General features: G+C 44.5%; 7 protein-coding genes and 1 non-coding gene across 8 annotated transcripts; 4 read left to right on the forward strand and 4 right to left on the reverse strand.

Annotated features, from left to right (window-relative positions):
- The first annotated feature begins 4,921 nt into the window (after positions 1–4,921).
- J7337_011871 lies at positions 4,922–5,031 on the forward strand. Its single transcript has one exon. It is a non-coding gene; the product is annotated as a tRNA-Ile (tRNA).
- Positions 5,032–5,681: 650 nt separating this feature from the next.
- Positions 5,682–6,537, forward strand: J7337_011872 (uncharacterized protein; the record flags this gene model as incomplete). The annotated part of the gene is made up of 2 exons (XM_044829405.1): positions 5,682–5,854; positions 5,901–6,537. 2 exons carry the CDS (start codon positions 5,682–5,684, stop codon positions 6,535–6,537), a joined length of 810 nt encoding a protein of 269 aa, XP_044676080.1.
- Positions 6,538–6,645: 108 nt separating this feature from the next.
- Positions 6,646–9,147, reverse strand: J7337_011873 (uncharacterized protein; the record flags this gene model as incomplete). The annotated part of the gene is made up of 2 exons (XM_044829406.1): positions 6,646–8,990; positions 9,042–9,147. 2 exons carry the CDS (start codon positions 9,145–9,147, stop codon positions 6,646–6,648), a joined length of 2,451 nt encoding a protein of 816 aa, XP_044676081.1.
- Positions 9,148–9,704: 557 nt separating this feature from the next.
- On the forward strand, positions 9,705–11,410 carry J7337_011874 (uncharacterized protein; the record flags this gene model as incomplete). Its single annotated transcript, XM_044829407.1, has 2 exons — positions 9,705–10,391; positions 10,439–11,410. The coding sequence occupies 2 exons, from the start codon at positions 9,705–9,707 to the stop codon at positions 11,408–11,410; spliced, it is 1,659 nt and encodes a 552-aa protein (XP_044676082.1).
- Positions 11,411–11,614: 204 nt separating this feature from the next.
- Positions 11,615–12,341, reverse strand: J7337_011875 (uncharacterized protein; the record flags this gene model as incomplete). Its single annotated transcript, XM_044829408.1, has 2 exons — positions 11,615–11,931; positions 11,993–12,341. 2 exons carry the CDS (start codon positions 12,339–12,341, stop codon positions 11,615–11,617), a joined length of 666 nt encoding a protein of 221 aa, XP_044676083.1.
- Positions 12,342–12,742: 401 nt separating this feature from the next.
- Positions 12,743–13,889, reverse strand: J7337_011876 (uncharacterized protein; the record flags this gene model as incomplete). Its single annotated transcript, XM_044829409.1, has 2 exons — positions 12,743–13,496; positions 13,558–13,889. 2 exons carry the CDS (start codon positions 13,887–13,889, stop codon positions 12,743–12,745), a joined length of 1,086 nt encoding a protein of 361 aa, XP_044676084.1.
- A 1,039-nt stretch (positions 13,890–14,928) lies between these two features.
- J7337_011877 (uncharacterized protein) lies at positions 14,929–15,781 on the forward strand (the record flags this gene model as incomplete). Its single annotated transcript, XM_044829410.1, has 3 exons — positions 14,929–15,068; positions 15,117–15,222; positions 15,275–15,781. 3 exons carry the CDS (start codon positions 14,929–14,931, stop codon positions 15,779–15,781), a joined length of 753 nt encoding a protein of 250 aa, XP_044676085.1.
- Positions 15,782–16,314: 533 nt separating this feature from the next.
- On the reverse strand, positions 16,315–20,906 carry J7337_011878 (uncharacterized protein; the record flags this gene model as incomplete). The annotated part of the gene is made up of 5 exons (XM_044829411.1): positions 16,315–17,591; positions 17,639–20,107; positions 20,154–20,403; positions 20,558–20,593; positions 20,640–20,906. 5 exons carry the CDS (start codon positions 20,904–20,906, stop codon positions 16,315–16,317), a joined length of 4,299 nt encoding a protein of 1,432 aa, XP_044676086.1.
- Positions 20,907–21,758: the final 852 nt, after the last annotated feature.

The raw sequence follows: 21,758 nt of genomic DNA on the forward strand, positions 1-21,758 counted from the left end.
GAAATGTAATATGAACGACCAGCGTCACCGATTCTCAAAGCCCAAAATGGCTTGTTGGGGAGAGAAAGAGACACGGAGAATGCGATGGAGATCAGACTTTGACAACAAGTGGTCAGAATGGCGGTTCATCTCTTCAATTTATATAGTTATCAAGTCGCGGATTCTCGCAGCAAATCCTACCATCCCAGTCTCTGTCATCTCTCGGCTTCAATCATGAGTGGCTTGATGGCCAGATGAGGCACCTGCATGAATCAAGATTCGATTGGGCACGTGCCGACTGGCAAGAGGACTCGATCGGATCTATCATATTCTGCGATCGAGAACTGTTCCTGTTCAGGGATGATGTGGCAGCAAGAGCATGACTGATGCTACTCGACCATACAAGCTGAATGAGAGAAGAGAGACAATAGATTACACATGCATGTTGCTCTCAGACCTGACAGCAGGCACGATGACCGGGGCCCCCTGATATTGCGCCCAGATATTGTGGCATCGGCTTCTGGACTGCTACACCTAGGTGTGTGCATGTAGGATTTCCCGCTCCAGGCTGAGACATCGTGCATGTTTGACTATCAACGTACGATGCAACGCAGCCCGAAATGAGATTGGGCATTCGTCATAACGGATCGGAGAGACAACTGAGCCCAGGCATTGTCACCGGACGTTTGTCTCGTCCCGATAGTATGGGTACCAGGATCTAGATAAAGATTTAGGGGCATGCATATGCAGTCAGACAGCCAACCTCCCCAATACGGTACCTGCAAAGAAATGACTCGACTACAGTTCTAAGGCAGATCGTTATTACTTCCGAACCCCTTGACCAGCTGTTCACTCCGCGGAGAGCTGAAACGCCACAATTGTGTTCGAGACCAAGCCGCTGCCATCGACTTCGTAGGAAGTCACTGCGGTCTTCGACGAATCTACCGGTCAACAATAAATAGTATGAAGATAGTATAGATGACTCTCAGCGATTACCTCATGTACAATTTAATTGCCCGCCTTAAACATTTAACACTGATTTAACAAGAAGTAGAATGTGATAACTGATTGACCTCACACATAACACAAAAAACACCACGCGAGTCGACGTTGAACACGTTTGTGGCAGCTAGACTAAGCCGTTGTGCTAGTTTCGGAATTGTAAATATTATCGATCGCGCGCTCTCGCGAAAGAATGACAAGTGACAAGAGACAAAAGCGACGTAAGGTCTTCCGTAGCCACACTCTACATATCACATCTCAATTGTGTTAACGCTGAATTGTGCACCGATACCGATCAGATCATACACCTATATCTAGACCTAATTAATAAAGTTACCTGCTTTTTAGTCTTCTAATTAGCTAAAGGCTTTAAAAGTAAATATATTATTAAAAATAGCAGATTTAATTAAATTAACTTAATTAAAGCTATTATAAAAAAGGCTAATACTAATAAATATAAAATTAAGCTATTATAAGAGTTAAAAAGGCTACTTAAGATTAATTAAAAAGGCTACTACTATAAGTATATATATTTTAATTATTAATTACTTCTCTATACTATAATTAACCTATAAATATAATCTACTAAGTTAGGTTCTAATATAAGCTAGGTATTTATATTAAAGGCAGTAGTTATAGCTACTATTATAAGGCTTTTATAAGCTAAGGCTATTAACTTAAAAAGGGTATTAAAGTAAAAAGCTAGGAATTATTTTATATATAATTTATTATAAAATTTATTCCTTATAATTATAAAGATTATAGTAAGTAAGGCTATAAAGTTATTATAGGCTATTATAAAGAATATATTTTATAAGCTAGCTATAAAGCTATTATAGGCTACTATAATATACTAATTAGCTAAATTATAATATTTTAAAGGTTACTAATATATACTATAAATAGCTTAATTATATTATTTTTAGTAGCTTTATTATAGTACTTTAGTTAATAATTTATAAGTGCTTTACTAGGTAATTTTTATAACTATAAAGCTTAAAGAACCTTCTTAACTTTCTTATAATACTTATAATTACTAAAAGTCTTATTAGTAAAAGCTTTATTTATTATATTAATTAGTTTATTATTTATAAAATAGTAGTAATATAATAAAATAATATTAAAGTTAAGCTTATAATAGTAATTAAGCTAAGCTTATTACTTAGGCTAAAGGTATAAAAAGGTTAGTAAGATTAATAAAAAAGAAAGAAAAGTAAATATATTATATTAGCTTTTAATTACTAATATAAGGAAAAGTCTTTAAGCTATAAAAATAGGTTATACTTTATTAAAGGAAGAATCTTATAGTAATAAGGTAGCCCCTATTACTTTATAAAAGATCTCTTATAAGGCTAAAAGTACTATAGATTAATAGCCTTTAAAGTATTTATAGCTAGTTATACCTATAATATTAATTTTAATATTATAATCTTACTAACCTTATAAATTAAATACCTTAATATAAGATATCTTTTATAAAACCTTTAGCTACTTTTAATCTATAGGGAAAAAGTAATACTATATTACTATTTATAGTAAAGTAAATATTTTAAGATTTATATATAAAGCTTATATAAATTATAGAATCTATTTATAAAAAAGACTTTTAAAGTATAATATAAGCTTTTAATATATTAAGTTAACTTAATTCTATAATTTTATAGCTAATATATATTATAGTAAGTAAATTATAGCTATATAGGTAAATAGGTTATCTATAAGTAATTAATAATAGCTATTAAACTTAAAAGGTTAGGTATTTATAGAGAAAAAGTAACTAATTTATTTAAAGCTAATTTTACCTTTTTAACTAGTAAATTTATATTAAAGGACTTACTATAATATATTAAATTTAACTTTCTTTTTAATATAAGCTATTTACTTAAAGGCTTTAATAATACTATTAGTATTATCTTTAAATCTTTAATTTATATATATAATAGGTAATAGTAATAGATTTAATAATTCCTTAAAAAGCTAAAAGGCTATTTATAATATAGCTTTTTTATTAATAATAGTAGTAATCTCCTTAAAAGTATTTTTAGTAGCTTTATTATAAGATTTAAAGCCTATAAAAGTAGCTATAGCTTATATATAAGTAATAGCTTTAGAAAAGTTACTTATTAAAGTATAGCCTTTAAGGCTATTAAGATACTTCTTTTTAATATTAAAGATAATATTTTTTATAATATATTATAAGTAAAGCTATTACTATAAGGCAGGAAATACTAACTTTATAGCTATTTTAAAAGTAATATTAAAGTTATTAATAATAATATATAAAAAAGGAATTTTCTTATAATTAGCTACTTTAATAAAGTAATAAAAAAGCTATTAAAAAGCCTCTTTATTTTTATTAAAAGTAATATTAAAAGCTATATTAAAATTAATATATAAAGCAGTAGTACTAATAATCTATAATAAAGGTATATTAAATCTATTAACCTTATATATATTATTTATTAATAAAAGCCCTAAATTCCTCTTTTACTTTTTAAGGCTCTTATTATAGATCTAGAAGATATATATAAGCTTACTATTTAGCCCTTAAAAGAAAGTATAATAAGTAATCTTAAAATTAAACTAAAGGATCTTTAAGAAGGCTTATATAAATATAAAAAGGCTATAACTTTTATAATAAAGTACTTAATAAATATAACTAATATCTTACCTATTAATATAAAGGCTAAGATATTTAGTAATAATCTTAATAGTAATATCTTTTTATATTATTTTATATAAGTATGATTATTTACTAATAAGCTTATAGAGGCATTAGAGGCTAAAATTAATCTATAAAAGGCACTATAGCCTAGGATTATTTATAAGAGAGTTAATAAGATTATAATTATAATTCTATAATTTAATTTTAAAAATATAATATAATTCCTTTACTTTATAATTAATTATAATAAAAAAAGGGTATTTTATTTTTTTTAAAAAATAATTATATAATATTATAGCTAATCTTATATAAAGTATTTTATACTTTATACTACTTTATAAGTAGGTAACCTTAATAAGGCTAATTTAACTATCTTTATATTTATTAATCTATTCTTTTAAAATAATATAGCCTAATTTAGCTTAGGAAATTTATAAAGTAAAAAATATATTATCTATAGTTATAAATATAGAGTTAAAAGGATATATTATTATAAGAGGTTATTAATAATTATAAAATAGTAATATCTATATTTAGTATTAAGAAAAGTAAGAAATCTCTTTTATTAAAGAAAAAAAAAAGTTATATAATAACTAAACTGTTTTAAGATAAAATATAGCCTATATATAAAAATTTTAACTAATTAGGTCTAGATATAGGTATATGATCCGATCGGTATCGGTGCATAATTCAGTGTTGCAATTGTGTGGTGCAGCCTCAAAGAATGATTCGCTGGCTCCCTGTCTAAGATCAGATCATGTTGAGGACACGGACGCAACCTGCATATAAAACGCCTGTGCACTGCCAGGTGCAGTTGTTGTCGCGATTTCGCAGCTACTGTAATTGCCGGATCTCGCGTCGCGTCATGCATCTGGCCGTATGAGGCTATGTCCGATCTGCCTTGCGGAGGTAGGTTGTATTCGGTTGTAGAGGTCTGATATACATAGTAACTGTAATCTCAATATGTGCTGTGGTTTGTCTCGAAGCCAATGATCGACGGGCTCGGTTGTTCATCCGCTCAATCCTCCGCTCGGCATGTATGTCGAGTGCTTTCTTTTTATGACAGCTAATCCGTCAACTAGAATCTGTCATATTTACCTGTTCGAAGCGTGCCTCTATCATTTTCCGCTGAGAACAGGGGCTCGGGCGTTTTTTGAGGACCATGTAATCGGTTGCCTTACGTGCTTACCGATACAACAACAGATACGTCTCCATAGAGTAGCCAGAGTCTAGCATTTATGAAGGTATCTTGTCCAGGAACTCTCAATAAGAAAACCTAATGTGGTGTAGTGGTCAAGCATTCCCAGGTATTACATGGCGACGCCCACTGCGCCGAACCGTGCCTGAAAGGGGGGGAGTCCCAGTTTCGATTCCTGGTATTAGGATCTCTTTTTAAATCTGTTCCTTGGTATTCTGTCTGATTCTTTGGCTGACATTTAAGGATGTGTGTGGTTGTCTTCAATAAGCTAAACCTTGTCACTCTGTAGGTTACAACAGCAAAGGTTAAGGTGCCACAATACAAGAAGGAAAAGGATGTAAAAGCAACAGCACTAACTCACAGTATATTTAAATAAGACTGAGTGCATCAAGTCCAAAGTTTTATGAAGCTGTTTGGCATATGTTCCTCGATCGAGGATTATGGCGCTCTGTACATGGTATATTGTTATTGGACGGTTCTCAGCCTGGCAATAAATCTGTAACCTCTGGAAGCATGTTTGAGCCTCTCAGTCAAAATACTAACATATATAGGATGTTTCACACATCCTAGAATCATTCAGAAACAAACCATGATAGTCAATGTTGAATGTCCGTGTAAGTCGAGCAAGTCCCACTTTTCCCGGCCGCCGGCCGACCACCGCCGGGCGAAGGCTAGGTTCTGTCTCCACCCACTAAACCCCTCCCCCACGTCAGTATTTGGAGCTTCAAGCTGATAAGGGCAGCCTCTATATTCTTATCTAAAGCTTCCCCTCCCTACCTTGGTTCTAGCAACAAAACTTTCCTCAAGCTAAGTTTACCTACTTAAGAGCTGTTCATCATGTCGCACTCTCACGACGGTCACTCTCACTCCCACGATGGAGGCTTCAATGCTGTTGAGCATGGCCACTCTCACGAGATTCTCGATGGTCCTGGGAGCTTCTTGGGTCGTGAGATGCCAATTGTAGAAGGGCGAGAATGGTCCGAGAGAGCTTTCACCATTGGCATTGGAGGGTAAGAATCTCTAACTCAATCGCAACGGCAAAGCTGACTTGATTAGTCCCGTCGGTTCCGGAAAGACTGCTCTCATGCTTGCCCTCTCCCTTGCGCTCCGAAAGGAGTACTCCCTCGCTGCCGTGACGAACGACATCTTCACCCGCGAGGACGCAGAGTTCCTCACCCGAAACAAAGCCCTCCCACCTCCTCGCATCCGTGCCATTGAGACCGGTGGCTGCCCGCATGCTGCAGTCCGTGAAGATATTTCCCAGAACCTCGCTGCATTGGAGGACCTGCATCGCGAGTTCGACACCGATATTCTCCTTATTGAATCGGGAGGCGACAACCTCGCTGCGAACTACAGTCGTGAACTTGCCGATTTCATCATCTACGTTATCGATGTCAGCGGCGGTGACAAAATTCCTCGAAAGGGTGGCCCTGGTATCACGCAGAGTGATCTTTTGGTTGTGAACAAGACCGATCTAGCTGAGATTGTTGGCGCAGACCTTGGTGTTATGGAGAGAGATGCTCGAAAGATCCGAGAAGGCGGACCAACGGTCTTTGCGCAGGTGAAGAAAGATGTTGGCGTCGATCACATTATTAGACTGATAAAGAGCGCATGGAAGGCCAGTGGTGCAGAGGAAGAGAGACGAAGCAAGGGAGGTCCCAGACCAACAGAGGGTCTGGAGCAGCTGGAGTAAACATTCACACATGCATACATCAAAAAGGACACTATTGGAAATAGTCATATAAGAGGAAAGGAAAAAAACGCCAACTTTTAATTCTAAAAGGTATACTGGGTGTCATGTCTATGCCTGGTCATCCATCATCATATCGCCATCAGCCTGCACTGCGCTGGGCTCGATTTCCAATAACGGTCCCTCCACAGGGGCAGCATTTCGTGGCCACACTCGCTTGTAAAGACTGACGCCGATGGAGTCTTGAGGGTTGATACGTCCATCGAATGTTGCCTTGAAGTAACCGTGTGTACCGAGAGGCTCCTTGACGAAACCACTGCGGCCACGCTTGGTCCATAGAGGTAGAGCCTTGAACCACTCGACATCCTCTCGGTTGAAGAACATGTATCGAATAGTGACGATCTTCTTGTGAATGTGGTAAGGATGGCCAGTGAGAATAATGCGCTTGGCGATGACGCGAGATGTGGATGGTGGTAGAGCGGTTCCTGTACCGATGAGTGAAAGACCAATGTGAGGGCCATTCTCGTTCTCGTCCTTCTCAACCTCCTCAGCTGTTGTTCGCTTGAAGAACAGCACAGGCACAGCACCCCATGTTAGAGGACCCATGAAGGTCGCAATAGCTGACTGGCCAGGGTGCAGGAATCGGCAGTACTTGTGAACATCGTTTGGTGTTTGGCCAGGCTGGGAGAAGAGAGGCTTGATGACCATTCGGCGAGGTCCACACTGGACAATGAGCTCCTCCTTGGCCTTGACAGACTTGGTGAAGTCAGAGCTGAGGTTGAAGAGGTAGTTGACAGCCGTCTTCTTGTTCTCATGTCGTAGAAGAGAAAAGAGAGTGAGGGGCTTCTTGGGGTTGTAGGTCTTCTCCTGAATAGGAGAGATGCCCTTGACGTAGATGTGAACGCGAGTACCAGGCTCAACACCACCGACTAGAGCCTCTCTTGTTGCTTGAGATTTTGAGGATTGATAGTTTGGAACTTGAAGAAGACGCCTCCACTCCTCAGGTTCATGTGCGCGATCCTCATCCTCCTGCCAGGTACTGGTTCGCAGACTCTTCAGACCACGATATCTGGCCAGACGCTCTCGGGCCAAGACATGAGGGTGCAACTCAATCTCATCGGGAAACTCCATATCGTCCTCGACCTCGTTTCGCTTTCCAGCGCGATATTGCTCAAGTTGCTTAGCATCCTCCTCCTCATCTGGCTCAATCATCATCTCCGATTGAGGATATTCTGAGGGAGCGCCCTCAGTGCCGGGTGCAGGGGCGTACCCCTCAAGGCCATCCTCAGGGCGGGCCTCCTCCTCACCGGCCTCATCCTTCATCTCAAAGTCTTCCATATCGGACTCTGAGTCAGAGACATCCTCCAGATACCAAGCTGACTGGTAGTTGGAGGTACCCTTGGGGACCTTCTTCTTGATCTTTCTTGCCTCAGCCTCCTCATCTGAGAAATAGTGGTGATCATCCAGAAGAACACCCTTCTTCTCAGTGGCATCAGTTGTCATAGCGTCATCAGCATCGTCCATCATGACCTCCTCAGGAGCCAGCTCCACCAAGTCATCACGATCTTCAGAAGGCTCCTCCAGAAGCTTACCAGCCTCTTCGGGGTCAACGGTCATCTCCTCTCCCTTCTTCTTGATCTGCTTGGGCAGAGGAGCAGCCTCAATCTTCTCAATCTGGAAAGTTCCCCAGTCGCCAATGTGAATAAGACGGTCGGCCTTGAGGCCCTTGCCTCGGACAACACCAGTGATAACTGTCGAATCGGACTCGGAGTAGGCGAACTTGACATCCTCCGCAAGCATCCAACTCCTCTCGTCTCTCCACCGGATGCCCTTTGGTGTTGTGCTGCACAGTGATCGCATGAGGTTGGCACAATCTTGTCGGTTCTCGATGCTGTAAAGCTTTTCTTGCTCGGGGTGAAAATGTGTGATGAAAGACTTGAGGGAGACCAGAACACTTTGTCGCTGCTTCGCAGGCTCAACCTTGTCAAGACCTTCAACGATAGTGAAGAGGGTGGACATGCCCTGGCTCTCAACACTTCGCAAGATCAACTCTCCAAGTTCATCGACCTCAACGTTGGCGGACAGGACGACAATGACGAAATCGGCGACACGGGCAGCATCAAGACAGGCGTTCAGGTCTCGCTCGATAGGGATGTATTGTAACTTTTGCTTGAATCGGTCGACTGTGACTCGGTAGTTGCCGCTCTCGGTGTTCTCCTCGATATCGACACTGCTGTTAAGCTGCTTGATCGCAGCGTTAAGGTCGGTTCCAGCGCAAAGAGGAATGACGGCGACATGCCGAGGAGCGCCATCCTTTCCAGCGAAAACAGAGGTTTCCTTAACATGTTCCTTATGCTTGTTCAACCGGGCCTGCTTGGCCTGGTTTCGTCGGTCGAATTTAGACATGACTTGTTGGTGAGGAGTCTTTCTGTTGCCCTTTTCGTCGGCAACTCGGCCTGTATCTGTGTCAGAATCGGAGAAGTAACAAAATTTCAGGAGAGTCTTACCCTTTGCGCGGTCCCTCAACTCATGCTTAGAAGCAGCCCGGGACTTGAAGGCCTTGTGTGTAACCTTCGTGGTTGGCCTATGAGAATGAGCCACAGCGACGGGCATTTTGCTCTCGCCACCGGCTTTGAATCGAAAGGGTAACGAAGCCAGATTGAGGGACAGAAATATCGAATTGAGATTTCTGTACAAATTGTAGGCAAAATGATGGCAATATCGTCGATATTCTTAGGCGGTGATGGCGGGGTTAAATCCAAAATAATTTTTGTGCCTATCGATAGTGGCGTATGAGTGGATGACATAAAGAACCCTGATTGTTAGATGGTTGCTGAGTCTCCGAGGCACAGACTCTTTAATGATTGATGTAGTTATTATATGTATCACAACCAAAGAGATACTTCGTATTATCATATGAAATTAATACGAGTTTAATAATCCTTTATGTACATGATATTTTAAGCCCGTGAGCTTCACTTTGCATCCATTGAACCAAGTACTTGGAGGATCGTTTATTCTGTCAACAAAGAGTGGAGCATTGTATCCAATAGACTCAGCACGATAAGCGGTGAATTTTTTTGTCGATAAGGAAAGTTGTATGCCAATCCATCTGCCATCCATTTCAAAGTTGCCCTTCTTTCAGTTGAGCGCGTTGACAATACAAAAATATGGAGGTCGACACAGTTGATGCGCCCACTTCAAAGGTGCGCGACAATGGCGCACTCGCCGTTCAAGGCGCCAGAACAGAACTCGTTCCTCGTCAGGAGCGAGAACGTGCTCGTCGAATCCGAGAAGCACACAAAGCCTACGGTCGAGGGAAGAAGGTCAACATCAAGGCCATCAAGGACAAGAAGCTTCGAAGCAACATGAAGCGCCTTGAGGGCAAGTACCAGGATGCTGCGCTGAAAGCCAAAGACGCCGAGATTCTGCTCGAAAACACATCTGGCTTTCTCGAAGCTGAGGACGAGCTCGAACGAACATACAAAGTCCGACAAGACGATATTACTTCGGATATTGCTGTGGGGACTGCGCAAAAGCGATTCGAACTCAAGTTGGACGACCTGGGACCATATCACTTCGACTACTCGAGGAATGGGCGGGACCTGTTGCTCGGTGGTCGAAAGGGTCATGTTGCGACGATGGACTGGCGAGAGGGTAAGCTTGGTTGCGAATTGCAGCTGGGTGAGACCGTGAGGGATATCAAGTGGCTACACAATAACCAGTACTTTGCTGTGGCGCAAAAGAAGTACGTTTATATCTACGATCACAATGGCGTGGAACTGCATACTTTGAGGAAACACCAGGAGGTGTCTCATATGGAGTTTCTACCATACCACTACCTATTGGCAACAATCGTGAGTTTCACCTTTCCCACTCACTAATGCACAACTGACAATGCAAGGGCTCTGTCGGTTTCCTCAAATACCAGGACACATCAACAGGTCAATTAGTCGCCGAAATTCCCACCCGATTAGGTCAACCGTGTTCCCTCAAGCAGAACCCCTGGAACGCTATTCTACATGTCGGCCACCAGAACGGAACAGTCACACTATGGTCGCCCAACACTCAGGATCCTCTTGTCAAATTATTAGCGCATCGAGGACCCGTACGAGACTTGGCCATTGACCGTGAAGGTCGATACATGGTGTCAGCAGGTCAGGATCAGAAGATGGCAGTCTGGGATCTGAGAATGTTCCGAGAGGTCAACAACTACTTCACACGCCAGCCTGCTTCTTCGCTGGCAATTTCAGATACTGGCTTGACAGCTGTTGGATGGGGTACTCAGACAACAATTTGGAAGGGCCTTTTCGACAAGAATGCCCCTGTTCAAGAAAAGGTCCAAAGTCCTTACATGGCCTGGGGTGGTGAGGGCAAGCGCATTGAGCGCGTGCGCTGGTGCCCTTTCGAAGATGTTCTCGGCCTCGGTCACGATTCAGGCTTTTCTTCCATCATCGTCCCTGGCGCTGGTGAGGCCAACTACGACGCACTGGAAGTCAACCCCTTCGAGACCGCCAAGCAACGACAAGAATCCGAAGTCAAGGGTCTGCTGAACAAGCTTCAGCCCGACATGATCGCCCTCGACCCCAACTACATAGGAAACTTGGATCTGCGATCCGACAAGCAGCGCCGCGCAGAGAAGGATCTCGACACACCAGCCACAGATATCGCAGAGGAGATCCGCAAGCGAGCAAGAGGCAAAAATGGTGCGCTCAAGAAGTATCTGCGCAAGCAGCGAAAGAAGAACATCATCGACGACAAGAGATTGCAAGTGGACGAGATCTGGAAGGAGCAGCAGGCCAAGAAGGACAAGAAGCAGATCGAGGCGGAAGCGGATCTGGGACCGGCGTTGGCGAGATTTGCGAAAAAGGAGTAATAGACTTGAATGTACAAATGCGAATAATACCCTTTATCACAGAAAACATGCTTCTTTCCAGTGAAAAATGCGGGCTCATCTATCAAATTCCCATGTGTACATCTATAGTGCAGTACTTTTACATATCCGACCCAATTCGTAATCCCGTGCGTGCCTTTGCGTATCCCCAAAATCTTTTTTATTCTTTTTCGAGTCTCTCACCATTTACAGCAACTTAAGTCCACCGGTGACCTGGTCAACAAGGCTTCTAGGGGCAGGTCCAATGCCCAGCACTGTCATGCTACCAGCCTCAATCTGTGTTCGGCCAGCATCCTGGATAACCTCAGCTGTGATACCCAGAGATCGGGCCTTGCGTCGAAGCTCGAGCATCTCGTCCTGGCTCTTGACTTGCACGGCGATCTTGGCCTGGCCGAGACGTTCCCAGCGCTTAAGGATCTTGGACAGGGGAGAGTCGGCGGGGGCGCGGGAGAGGGTCTTGTAGCATGCGAGGGTAGCGTGGGAGCATTGAGCAGCGATTTTGCCTACAGCGCATCCTGTTAGCACTCTGCATAAAGGGTTTCAATTGTAAGTGCGGTAACATACCCTTTGTCATGCCCAGGTCTGTTCGCACAACAAGAATAAGCTTGCACTCCTCTCCATTGTCCTTAATAACGGGCTCCTTCTCCTTCTCAGCATTCTTCAAACCCTGCCTCTTATCGGCGTCAGCGCCATTGGCCCAGTTGGGGGCGTGGTCGAGAACAGTGTCATCCTCGTCGATATCGCTTTCGTCACTCTCGACAGGATCGTGTATGTTGCGCCGGCGCTCCTCGAACAGCGAGGGTGGGATGAGGTAGCCTCGGATAGTATAGATACCGAAAGCGTAACCGGTGAGGAGGGCAACGACGGCCGTGGAGATGATTACTCCTGTTTGCTCGCCTGGGTTCATCGCCATGGTTGGGGGTGAGGAGCAAGATTTGAGGCTGTGATGCTGTTTTTGGTTTTGGTGATGGATCTAAGTGCTCTAGGTTGACGTTGGTTACATCACGTGGGGCAGCATCGAGAATCGTTGAAAACCGATTCCATGGGCGTTTTAAAGTCCAACCAAGATCATGTTTTCAGGTTGTTTCATTGCTTGACTTTCTTATCTGTCGTTTGAATTTTCCAATTTATTCGTTAAATTGATAATTACCACGATACAATGCTCCCGGCGCAGCCGTCTATGACTCTGCCTACCTTAGTTAACTGTTCAACCAACTATCTGGTCCTTGTCCCGTCTTGTTATACACTATTCACATGAGACTCGCTTCGTTACGACTCAAACCGCTCAAAACAACATGTTATTTCTGAAATCTCTCACATTACCAATACACCTCGTTGGATGTATCCGGTCTCGTCGACCAAGGGGTGACATCCAAACATCTTGGAAAAGTTGTTGAGACAGGCACTTCGGGCCTCCATATGACCCTTCTTCATACTGATCCCAACTTTAGGAACAAAGTTGACATATTTCTCATGTCCGTTGATGAGAAGGGGCCCCTCGCCTGTTAGAAGTCCATGGACGTAGTTCATGGCAAGATCCTCGCAGTTGAAGCCCTCGTCGACATACTCTCTGATCTGTGTCATGATCGTGTCGTTAGATGAGTAATAGTCGAGGAATGAGACATGTGAGAAAGCGAGATTGGTCAGAATCATGTTATAGTCATCCTCTCCCCATCTGCTGGAGCAGAACGTGTACTTGTGGTATCCAAACGTATCGACAGGCGTGCATCGAGCGAGAGCACCGACCATTCGATTCCTGCCAAACTTGCGCCATGTCTGGAAGACGAACTCGAGATCGTTCGGGTGATAGTAGACATCGTCATCTGAGAGCAGAATCGCTTGTGTCTTGTAGTCGGGATCGGGCCAGAGCTTTTCGTTGAGGCTGTTGCGTTTCGACTTTCGGAATCGGACGGGGACTCCGTGTTTTGAAACGTAGTCATCCGGGGGATAGTTTTCGAGGTCGTTCCAGACGACAACTATTTCGAGAAGTGAGGGGACTTCCTCGCTCAGGATGATGCTGAGAGTTTCTTCGAGTTCCTTCGGTCGACGATACGTCTGCATAGCAATTCTGGAGCACGGTCAACGTTAGCATTCTGTTCGTGAGACTGGAAAGAGATTCAGAAACGTACGTAAACTTATCGTCCCTCAGGTTCTCGTACTTCTTCTGTGAAGCTTCCCATATGTCCCTCGTTCCATTGATCCCCTTGCTCTGGCATGTGGGATATCTCGAGATATGGCTGACAAGTTTTGGTATAAAGAAACCCGCATTCGTCAATTTTGCCAAAACAATAATGAATGTGAGAGCAAAGAATACAGCGGATGTAATTGTCGCCGCTCTTCGAAATGCTCTCGATTTGACAACCTTTGGCGTACGAAGTTTCACCCACTCGATCTTGTCTGCCACCCTATTCCTCAGGGGCAGAGTCTTCTCCATGAAGGAGGAGCTTGAAGGTTTCAACATTGTTGCTTGGGGCAGTAGTTAGCCGGGAATGCTGTCCCATGCTTGATACCTCTGGGTATTGCTATATAAAGGGGAAATGTTGCCTTCAAGGGAGAGCACACGGGAGAGGCGTCTGGTATGTGTCGGCTGCAAATTATTGGGCAAGATAACCAATTCGATTTGGTGAAATATTGGTATATGACTCGGAATCGAATTATAAGTGCATGATGGCGGACTTGGCACGCTTGGGGAGAATGCGAGCTGGGATTAGAGGCGAGAAGGGGGGAGAAGCAAACATGAGCAGAGGGGGCATGGACAGGCAGAGGCTAGAGAGGGTCGATATCATGAAGAACAGAAGCGAAATAGACATCTCTTTTTGTTGGCATCGACTTACACAAATACATTCTCCCTTGCTTCAAACTTCCCCCCTTTGATGGCGGACAAAAATCAAGTCTAAATCTAAGCCTAAGTCTAATTGCAGGAAATTACAGTGCAGCTCTTGGCATATCCCGCAAGGGAATGTAGACGCTACCAATGATAGTAAAGTGTTGTCGCACGTAGAGACATGTTTATTTAATCGCCGTACGTTCATGTTCTCTCAGCAAATCGGTTGACCCAATGCTATGTCTCACGGCTGTGGTTCGTCTCTTGCAACATCTTCCGCTAGACTCGACGGGGAAAGACAATGGCGATCTTGGGTTGTGATTGTGCGAGGCTATCGCAACAGCCGTCGCGTGACTGTTTTACTCCTGATCTAAAATATCAGGAGTTTTGGACTTAGTCTACTCACTAACAAGACGATAAATCCAATAGTTTACGTTTTGAGAATGATGCCAAGTCCGTTGAACCTTGTCTCGTAGATCAAAGTCTGATAATAACCCCTGTATTTTCATCATTAGCGGCTGAGCGCCACTATCAAACCCTCCCCTGCATTGGGATGCGTATGGTATGCGCGCGTGCGTGCGTGCCTTGTGATCCTCCCGCACTTTGCCGACGTCAAACTCACGACCAGTCCAACATTACACAACATATGTATATCAACTGCTGATATCTTGGCATCATGACCGCAAACAAGGCCCTCATAGTCGGCATCTCGGGGTGCTCCTCGAGTGGGAAAACCACTCTCGCACGGCTACTGCGAGACATTTTCCCCAATACTTTCATTCTTCATGAGGATGACTTTTATAGACCTGAAAATGAGTACGATAAAAACGATGTTTTGACATGAGCTGCGTCTAACTTCTATAGGCTACCCACCAAAAATGGTCTCTTAGATTGGGACTGTGCTGAGGCCCTCGACATCCCGGCCATGGATGAGTCCCTCGCTTATATCCGCCAACACGCTGCCTTTCCTGTAAGTCACACACCTTTACTCATGATCTTTATGTCTGACTTTATCCTTTCAGCCTACCCTTGATTCCAAAGAAGATCAAAACTCCGTGGGCAAGTGCCCAGTATCAGAAGCCAGCATCGCCGCTCAACGAGCCAAAGTCGATGCCGCTCTAGGCCCAGACCACCCCCTCCGCAAAAATCTCCGCCTGTGTCTCCTCGATGGCTTTCTTCTCTACTCCCCTTCCATGGCTGCTATAAAGCCCAACCTGGACATCAAACTCTTCTTACGCACAACATACGAGAAGGCTAAGAAGAGAAGAGAAGCCAGAGACGGATATGTCACCCTGGAGGGCTTCTGGGCAGACCCTCCTGGTTACGTTGATAAGATCGTATGGCCTAACTATGTAGAGGAGCACGCTTGGATGTTCGAGGATGGTGATGTAGAGGGCAAGTTCAAGACGGATGTTTTGGATAAGGAGGGTATCAAGGTACAGAGTGATGTGAGTGCTGATGGAGATATTGAAAAGACATTTGAGTGGACAGTAAACACGATCTTAGAAGAACTTGGAAAGCAAGTATAGACGAGCTAGGGCATCTATCTAGGTATCTGCAAGCAATGTCTAGTCTTATCCTTCTTGATCTACCTTCTCCAAATGAGTTCCAGAATCCTCTTGCCTCAAAATCTCGGGATCTTCTGAAACATCACTGGTCTCTTTTTACTTGGATGGTCGTCCAACGTCTCATCGTCTGAGAACTCAATCAAATCCTCCTCCATGAAATGATAGCCTAAATTTACTTCCTTTGGGTGGTCGACTGACATCTCATCCTCCGAGAAATCGATCAAATCTTCCTCTATGGGTCCACGAGCTAAACCCGCTTCCTTTGGGTGGGCGGCCAAATGCTTCGGTCTCTCGTTCTTGGGTGACTCAATCAACGACATCGTCTTGTTCTCTCTCTTTGAAAGAACGACCGGATCCTTGTCTTCCGGATTGCCGGTTAGGGTGCCTTCAATTAGATAATCGATGGACTCATTCTCTGGCAAAGTATCGGCCGAGACCTCGTCCTGTTTTTGTGCAAGATCATCTCTCAGCGAGGCGCGTTCCTGATCCCCTTCCTACGAGGTGTCCATGGCATCTTGTTGCTGATTGACTGCATTCATCTCTCCTGTCAAAAGTCGAATCGCCTGCTCCGCAGCTTTGGCCATAGCTTCAACTTTGTTGAGAGAACCTTCAACTTCTGCTACCAAACGCTCTCCAATTGTGAGTTCACAACTCCATTGAGGCTCGGGCTCTTTGATCTCGGTTGTGGTGTATTTCATTTTCGTTGCAAAAGCGAACTTGGAGAGTTGCTCTTTGGGATGCTGAACGTGTATGTCGTTCTTCAAAACAAACTCCAGATATTTCATTACCTGAAATCTTTCAAGAACACGCGTGCATTCTTCAATCGACCCAGAGTCGACCCATACGGCACCGAGAATAGCTTCAAACATATCCGAATAAAACTTGGGGGGCTGAAGGCGTGCGAGGAGTACCCAAGGGTATGGGCCATCACCGCTGGGTTCGTGCCCATCACCCCACAAAGCCGTGGTAAGCTCCTCTCGCATGGACTCGAATCTCTCTTCCGTTTTTACCATGGCATTTGCCATTTCGGAAGAATTAAACCTCACGAACTTCCAAAGTGGAAGTGCAGTAGTTTTGGTTTCAAGTTTACCGTTGGTGTCAACTTCCAAGTCTTCTCGTTGGATAGAGTTGATTAGATTCACAAATGAAAGGAACTCTCCATTAACAATGGCCGTTTTGATCATATGAAGGCGACCAGTGGGAATTGGTGGATCGTGCTGAAACATTTTGGTGACAACGATATAATCCAGGACAGCATCCCCCAGAAACTCGAGCTGCTCGTAGGATCTTTCCTGCATGGTTGTAGCATATGAAGCATGAGTAACTGCTTCGATCAGCAGAGACTTCTTCTTGAACGTATACTTGACCAGGTCTTCCAGGGGTTCAAGGATACTGGGAAGCTTGACGTCACTAGGAGCTGCAGCAAAGAGAATGTCTCTAGCCACACCCTCTTGATGCCAGTTGCAATTGTCGCCCAAAAAGACTGAAATGCATTTAAGGGCCTTTGTCATCCCTCCGTCTTGATAAGAGGCACCGATAAGTGCCTCTACAACATCCGCCAAGGTCTTTGATCCTCGAGTTGGCGCGGGTCGAGGGGGAAACTTTTCTTTGTGAACGTCGTCAAGATAGAGCGGCCTCCATCTCAAGGCGGTGAAACTCTTGGAAAGAATGAACTTTGAGAGACCTTTCTCAAGACACACTCGTTGGAGACGTGCGTTGGATACGAGTCGATCTTTGAAATGGTTGAGAAGGCCTTCGGGCCAGGTCGGGTCTGTGACAGTTAGTGTATCTAACTGCATAACAAGGGGGGCTACTTACGCTCAGAATAAGCCTGAGTGACGGCGCAAAACTTCAAAATCGAATCGCCCAAAAGTTCAAGTCTCTGGTAGTCAATAGGCTCACAAGCACTAGGTGAGCTTATGGCCTCGAGCACCAACTGCAAATTCTCGATGCCAACTGGCTTCAGAAGTGTAGACGATAATTCAGAAGCAATAAGATGCACCTCTAGCTCATGTATGATATGCGGAATGAACAGACCGCACTTGACGACTCGTCTTCCGACCTTATCAACACGGGCTTGAGAAATGGGAAGCACATATTCGTACGGCTTAGTGCTTGACTTGGGCTGAACATCTTTTAAAACATGAAGTAAATCGTTTCGGGCACCCCATGTTTCCAGAACCAGATACTCCTCATGCTCTTCTGCGTCATCATACTGATAGAATGGGTGTTGCACATCGCCCTTTCCAGGTTTTGACGGAATCGTGCGGACGTAGTGAAACGGCTTGTTAAGTTGGTCCCGCACAAGAACTCTGTGCTTCTTGGCCTGTTCTTCCCCTGCTCCGCGGAAGGGATATGCAGCCATGCAATCCCGGGTGACGTGAGGGGGAGGGAAGATGGATGTACTCTCCAAGGACATCTTGATGACATGCTCGCGATCTTCGACCGTCCAGCGGTACTGAAAGTTCATCGCCAAGAGAGCCGAAGTTATGTCAGGATCGTTTGAAGAAACCTCATCGGGTATATCGTCGACCGAACAGCATACAATAGACCACTCAAGGCCATTGCCAGGATATAACGTGATATTTCGAGGCAAGTCAATTAGAGCAGGTAAAATGACGTAAAATGGACAAGGGCGTTCAAACTCGTCATCGGTAAAATGGAACAAGTAGGCTTGCTTGTCACAATCCGACTTCCAGCGTTGGGCGATCTGGACCCAGGGGTCGAATAGGGGCTCCGGTATCAGGTCTATTTTTTCTTCCACCTTCTCTGACTTAGCATTGATGGGGGCAAGGTTATCTGTGACCAGCCCAGCTTCGTACAAAGCGACGTATGCCTGAAAAGCGGCATCTCTGATAGCATTGCGTTCAGACTTCCATCCGCAAGCACTTTTGAACGTGCGAAGATCCAGCGGCAACCCTCCGGGCAAAGTGACCGTAGCTCTCAAGATCGGTCCACCGTATGGAGTCTCTTCTTTGTGGAAGACGTATTCAGGGAGCTGGGTGATATAATCCGAGCGAAAAACAACCCTGCAAAAGCGATCCAAGTGTTGTCGAGCATTGTGGAGGTCGAGCCGTGCTCCTGTGCTCTTCACGATATAGTAGGTAGAATCAATATCCTCAGCCCATGCCTGTTTATTCAATCGATCCAACTCTCGCTGGCCATCTTCATAACGTTCCTTCATGCCTATTTCCAGGTCTTCCCAGGCGCGGGTGTCTGCATTTGAGCTTAGCAAGGCTATCATCTTGGATTCCGGCATGCGAGCTCGTCCACGGCGCTGGATAAATGACTTGAGGGTAGCGATCTCGTCGAAGGACACAACTAGGTTGCATGCGGGAATATCAATGCCTTCTTCTAGAACACTGGTAGCCACCAGGAGATCGATAGCCCCTGATCTAAAATCCTCGAGTACTTTGTCAGTATCAATGGGGTACTCATAGACCTTTTGTTTCTGGAGTCCGTAGCTCGAAGCCCCGACTATTGCACCGACTTTGTAACGGCCTCGGATAGGGGGGTAGTTGTTAAGAAGCTTGCAAAGCGTATGCGCTGCAGTTCGTTCCTTGACAAAAATGATTCCAACTGCATCGTCCTTGGCCTCAAGAAGCTCATGGATCAGGCGGCTAGTTTTGTGCGACACGGTTTGCTCGGTTGGTGGCGAGTTGTCAATGACACCGATGTTGATTCGGCGCAAGTGTCCTGCAAGATAGGTCCTGTCCTCGTTGGACCATGCATCGGTGAAAGTGATGTTCCCGTCGATTCTGACAAGGAAGTTCTTGATCATCTGTGAAATGTAATAGTCTGCTGCCCAGCTGCCAAGTTCGGCAAGGATTTCTCTGCTCTTGTTCCAGAGGCCCTTGATTTGCTGTTGCGAGAACGTGTCATGCTTCATAACCAGGTTCATTAACTTTTCCCGCTTCTTTTCATCATCAGCGACAAGAGCCTTTAACTTAAGAACCTCAGGATCCTTTGCAATATCCATATTCAAGTATTCTGATTGCAGTTGTTGCATTAGTGGCGTACGGGGAGGGATCCTCGTAACATTGTAGAGTGAGCGAACGAGGTGAGGCTTGTTGATATGCTTTAGCAGTTGCTCCCGATGAACGGTCGGAGTGACACAGACAGCGTCCATCGTATTCTCTAGTTTCTCGATCTCCTTAAGATCTGATGAGATAATAGGACTGGCAGTCAAGCCAAGTATGGCTGGTACTGGCATACCCGCGTTCTTGTGTCGATGGTAGAAGTTCATCATGATCATCCGCACAGGGTTGTTCTTGACGCAATTATGGACTGCCACTGGTTAACAAGAGTGATTGTAAGGCGAACAACCACTTACCTTCGTCAACAACTATTAAAGCGAGCATGTCCATTGTGACAAAGGCGTGGTCAAGAGCATCACGCAAGATGGAGAATGTAGATACGATGATGCGAGTGCCCTCAAGAATTTGGGGCCAAACCCCTGGCGACCATGCATCGATGTTGAGCTGCCCCGTAAGCAGTCTCATGGGCACCGATGGCATTTGTCCTTTGATGACATTATACTGTTGCTCAACGAGGCCAACGGTCTTACCCAAGAACCATACAAGCTTTACATAGGTAGTCAGTGACCTGCCATCGATTTATTCATTGGTCCACGAACCTTGCTAGGTGAACATCTGTCGATTTCCGCTTGAATGCGAAGAACGGCGCTGTAGTGTTCAGTCAACGTCTCACTCCCGGAACACTCCGCTATGAACATACACTTGAGTCTTTCCGCTTCCCGTATCCATCTGGCAACTGTTAGACGATATGCTTTGAAATAACGATGCCTGAAGGTGCTTACCGCAACAATGACGTTCCTCCTCAGGCTCTGCTCGAGCATCTCTCGCTGGTAGGCACGAGGCTTGATGATGTCCGGGACTCGAGGAACATCTTTGGACTTGTTTGAAGCCTTTTGCTTGCCATTCAGGGCCTTGTCTGTGGGGAGAATGGTAATTGTTTCTTCGACCTCGATCATTGGTGATGGTGTCGAGGCGGTAGCAGGACTCTCCGGCCGCGAGGAGTCTGCACTCCCGCTGTTGGGAGACTGCTCTTCATCGACTTCCATCATTTTCTCATCATGGGGGAGTACTGAATAGCAATGTTGAAGTCTTGGGCGAGCCAAGTTTTGGGGTATTCTGGTGCACTTTGGTGAAGCTGTCTTCACGTAGGAGAGTGACTGGTGGAAAGCCAAAGAACGAAGGAAGGTTTGCGGGTAGTGCTTTGCTTTCAGCAGCATAAGAAGGGAAAAGGATAAAAAAAAAGGTCTATCAAAGAAAGAGAAGTATAACGAGGAGAGATGGTGGGAGGCCCACCGAGAATTGTTGGTGTAGGAAGCACTGATTCACACTCGAGAGGGTGGAGAGGGAGAGACTGACTGCGCAGATTAGCAATTGTGCATCTGGCACTGCCGACCTGAATCAGGAGATAACAACCTCCCGTCACTCCGAAATCACTGCTGGAAAGTCAAGTAGGATAACAATTTTTATTTTCCTACATAATTGCATATTTCTCCTTGTATTTTTATATCTGCTTCCCTGATTAAACTGTTAGCAATTGGATGTTCTAGCACTGGAGTGCTCTGTATTCTGTCAACGCAGGGGTAAGATTAGCACTGTTCATTCTCACTGCCACGTTGAACAGGCACCAAGAACATAATGTAATTGCAAGAAAGCCATGAAAAGTAAGACTCCTTCTTCTATTCAACATTCTTTCCAGGCTCATGGCAATCAGTACTACTTTCACGGCGTCCTTCACCCATTTTAGTCTAAAGTGGCCTCCCCGTGATGAAGTGACGATATTCATCTTGAGTGACCACAGGCTTTCATCGCAACTTAACCCTCAACCTGCCACTGCCAAACGAGAGACGCTCTTTTACGAACCATCAATATCCCAACTTTCTCTGCCACTCGTTACATATACT

Source organism: Fusarium musae, chromosome 9, assembly GCF_019915245.1.
Source record: "Fusarium musae strain F31 chromosome 9, whole genome shotgun sequence".
NCBI lineage: Eukaryota > Fungi > Ascomycota > Sordariomycetes > Hypocreales > Nectriaceae > Fusarium > Fusarium musae.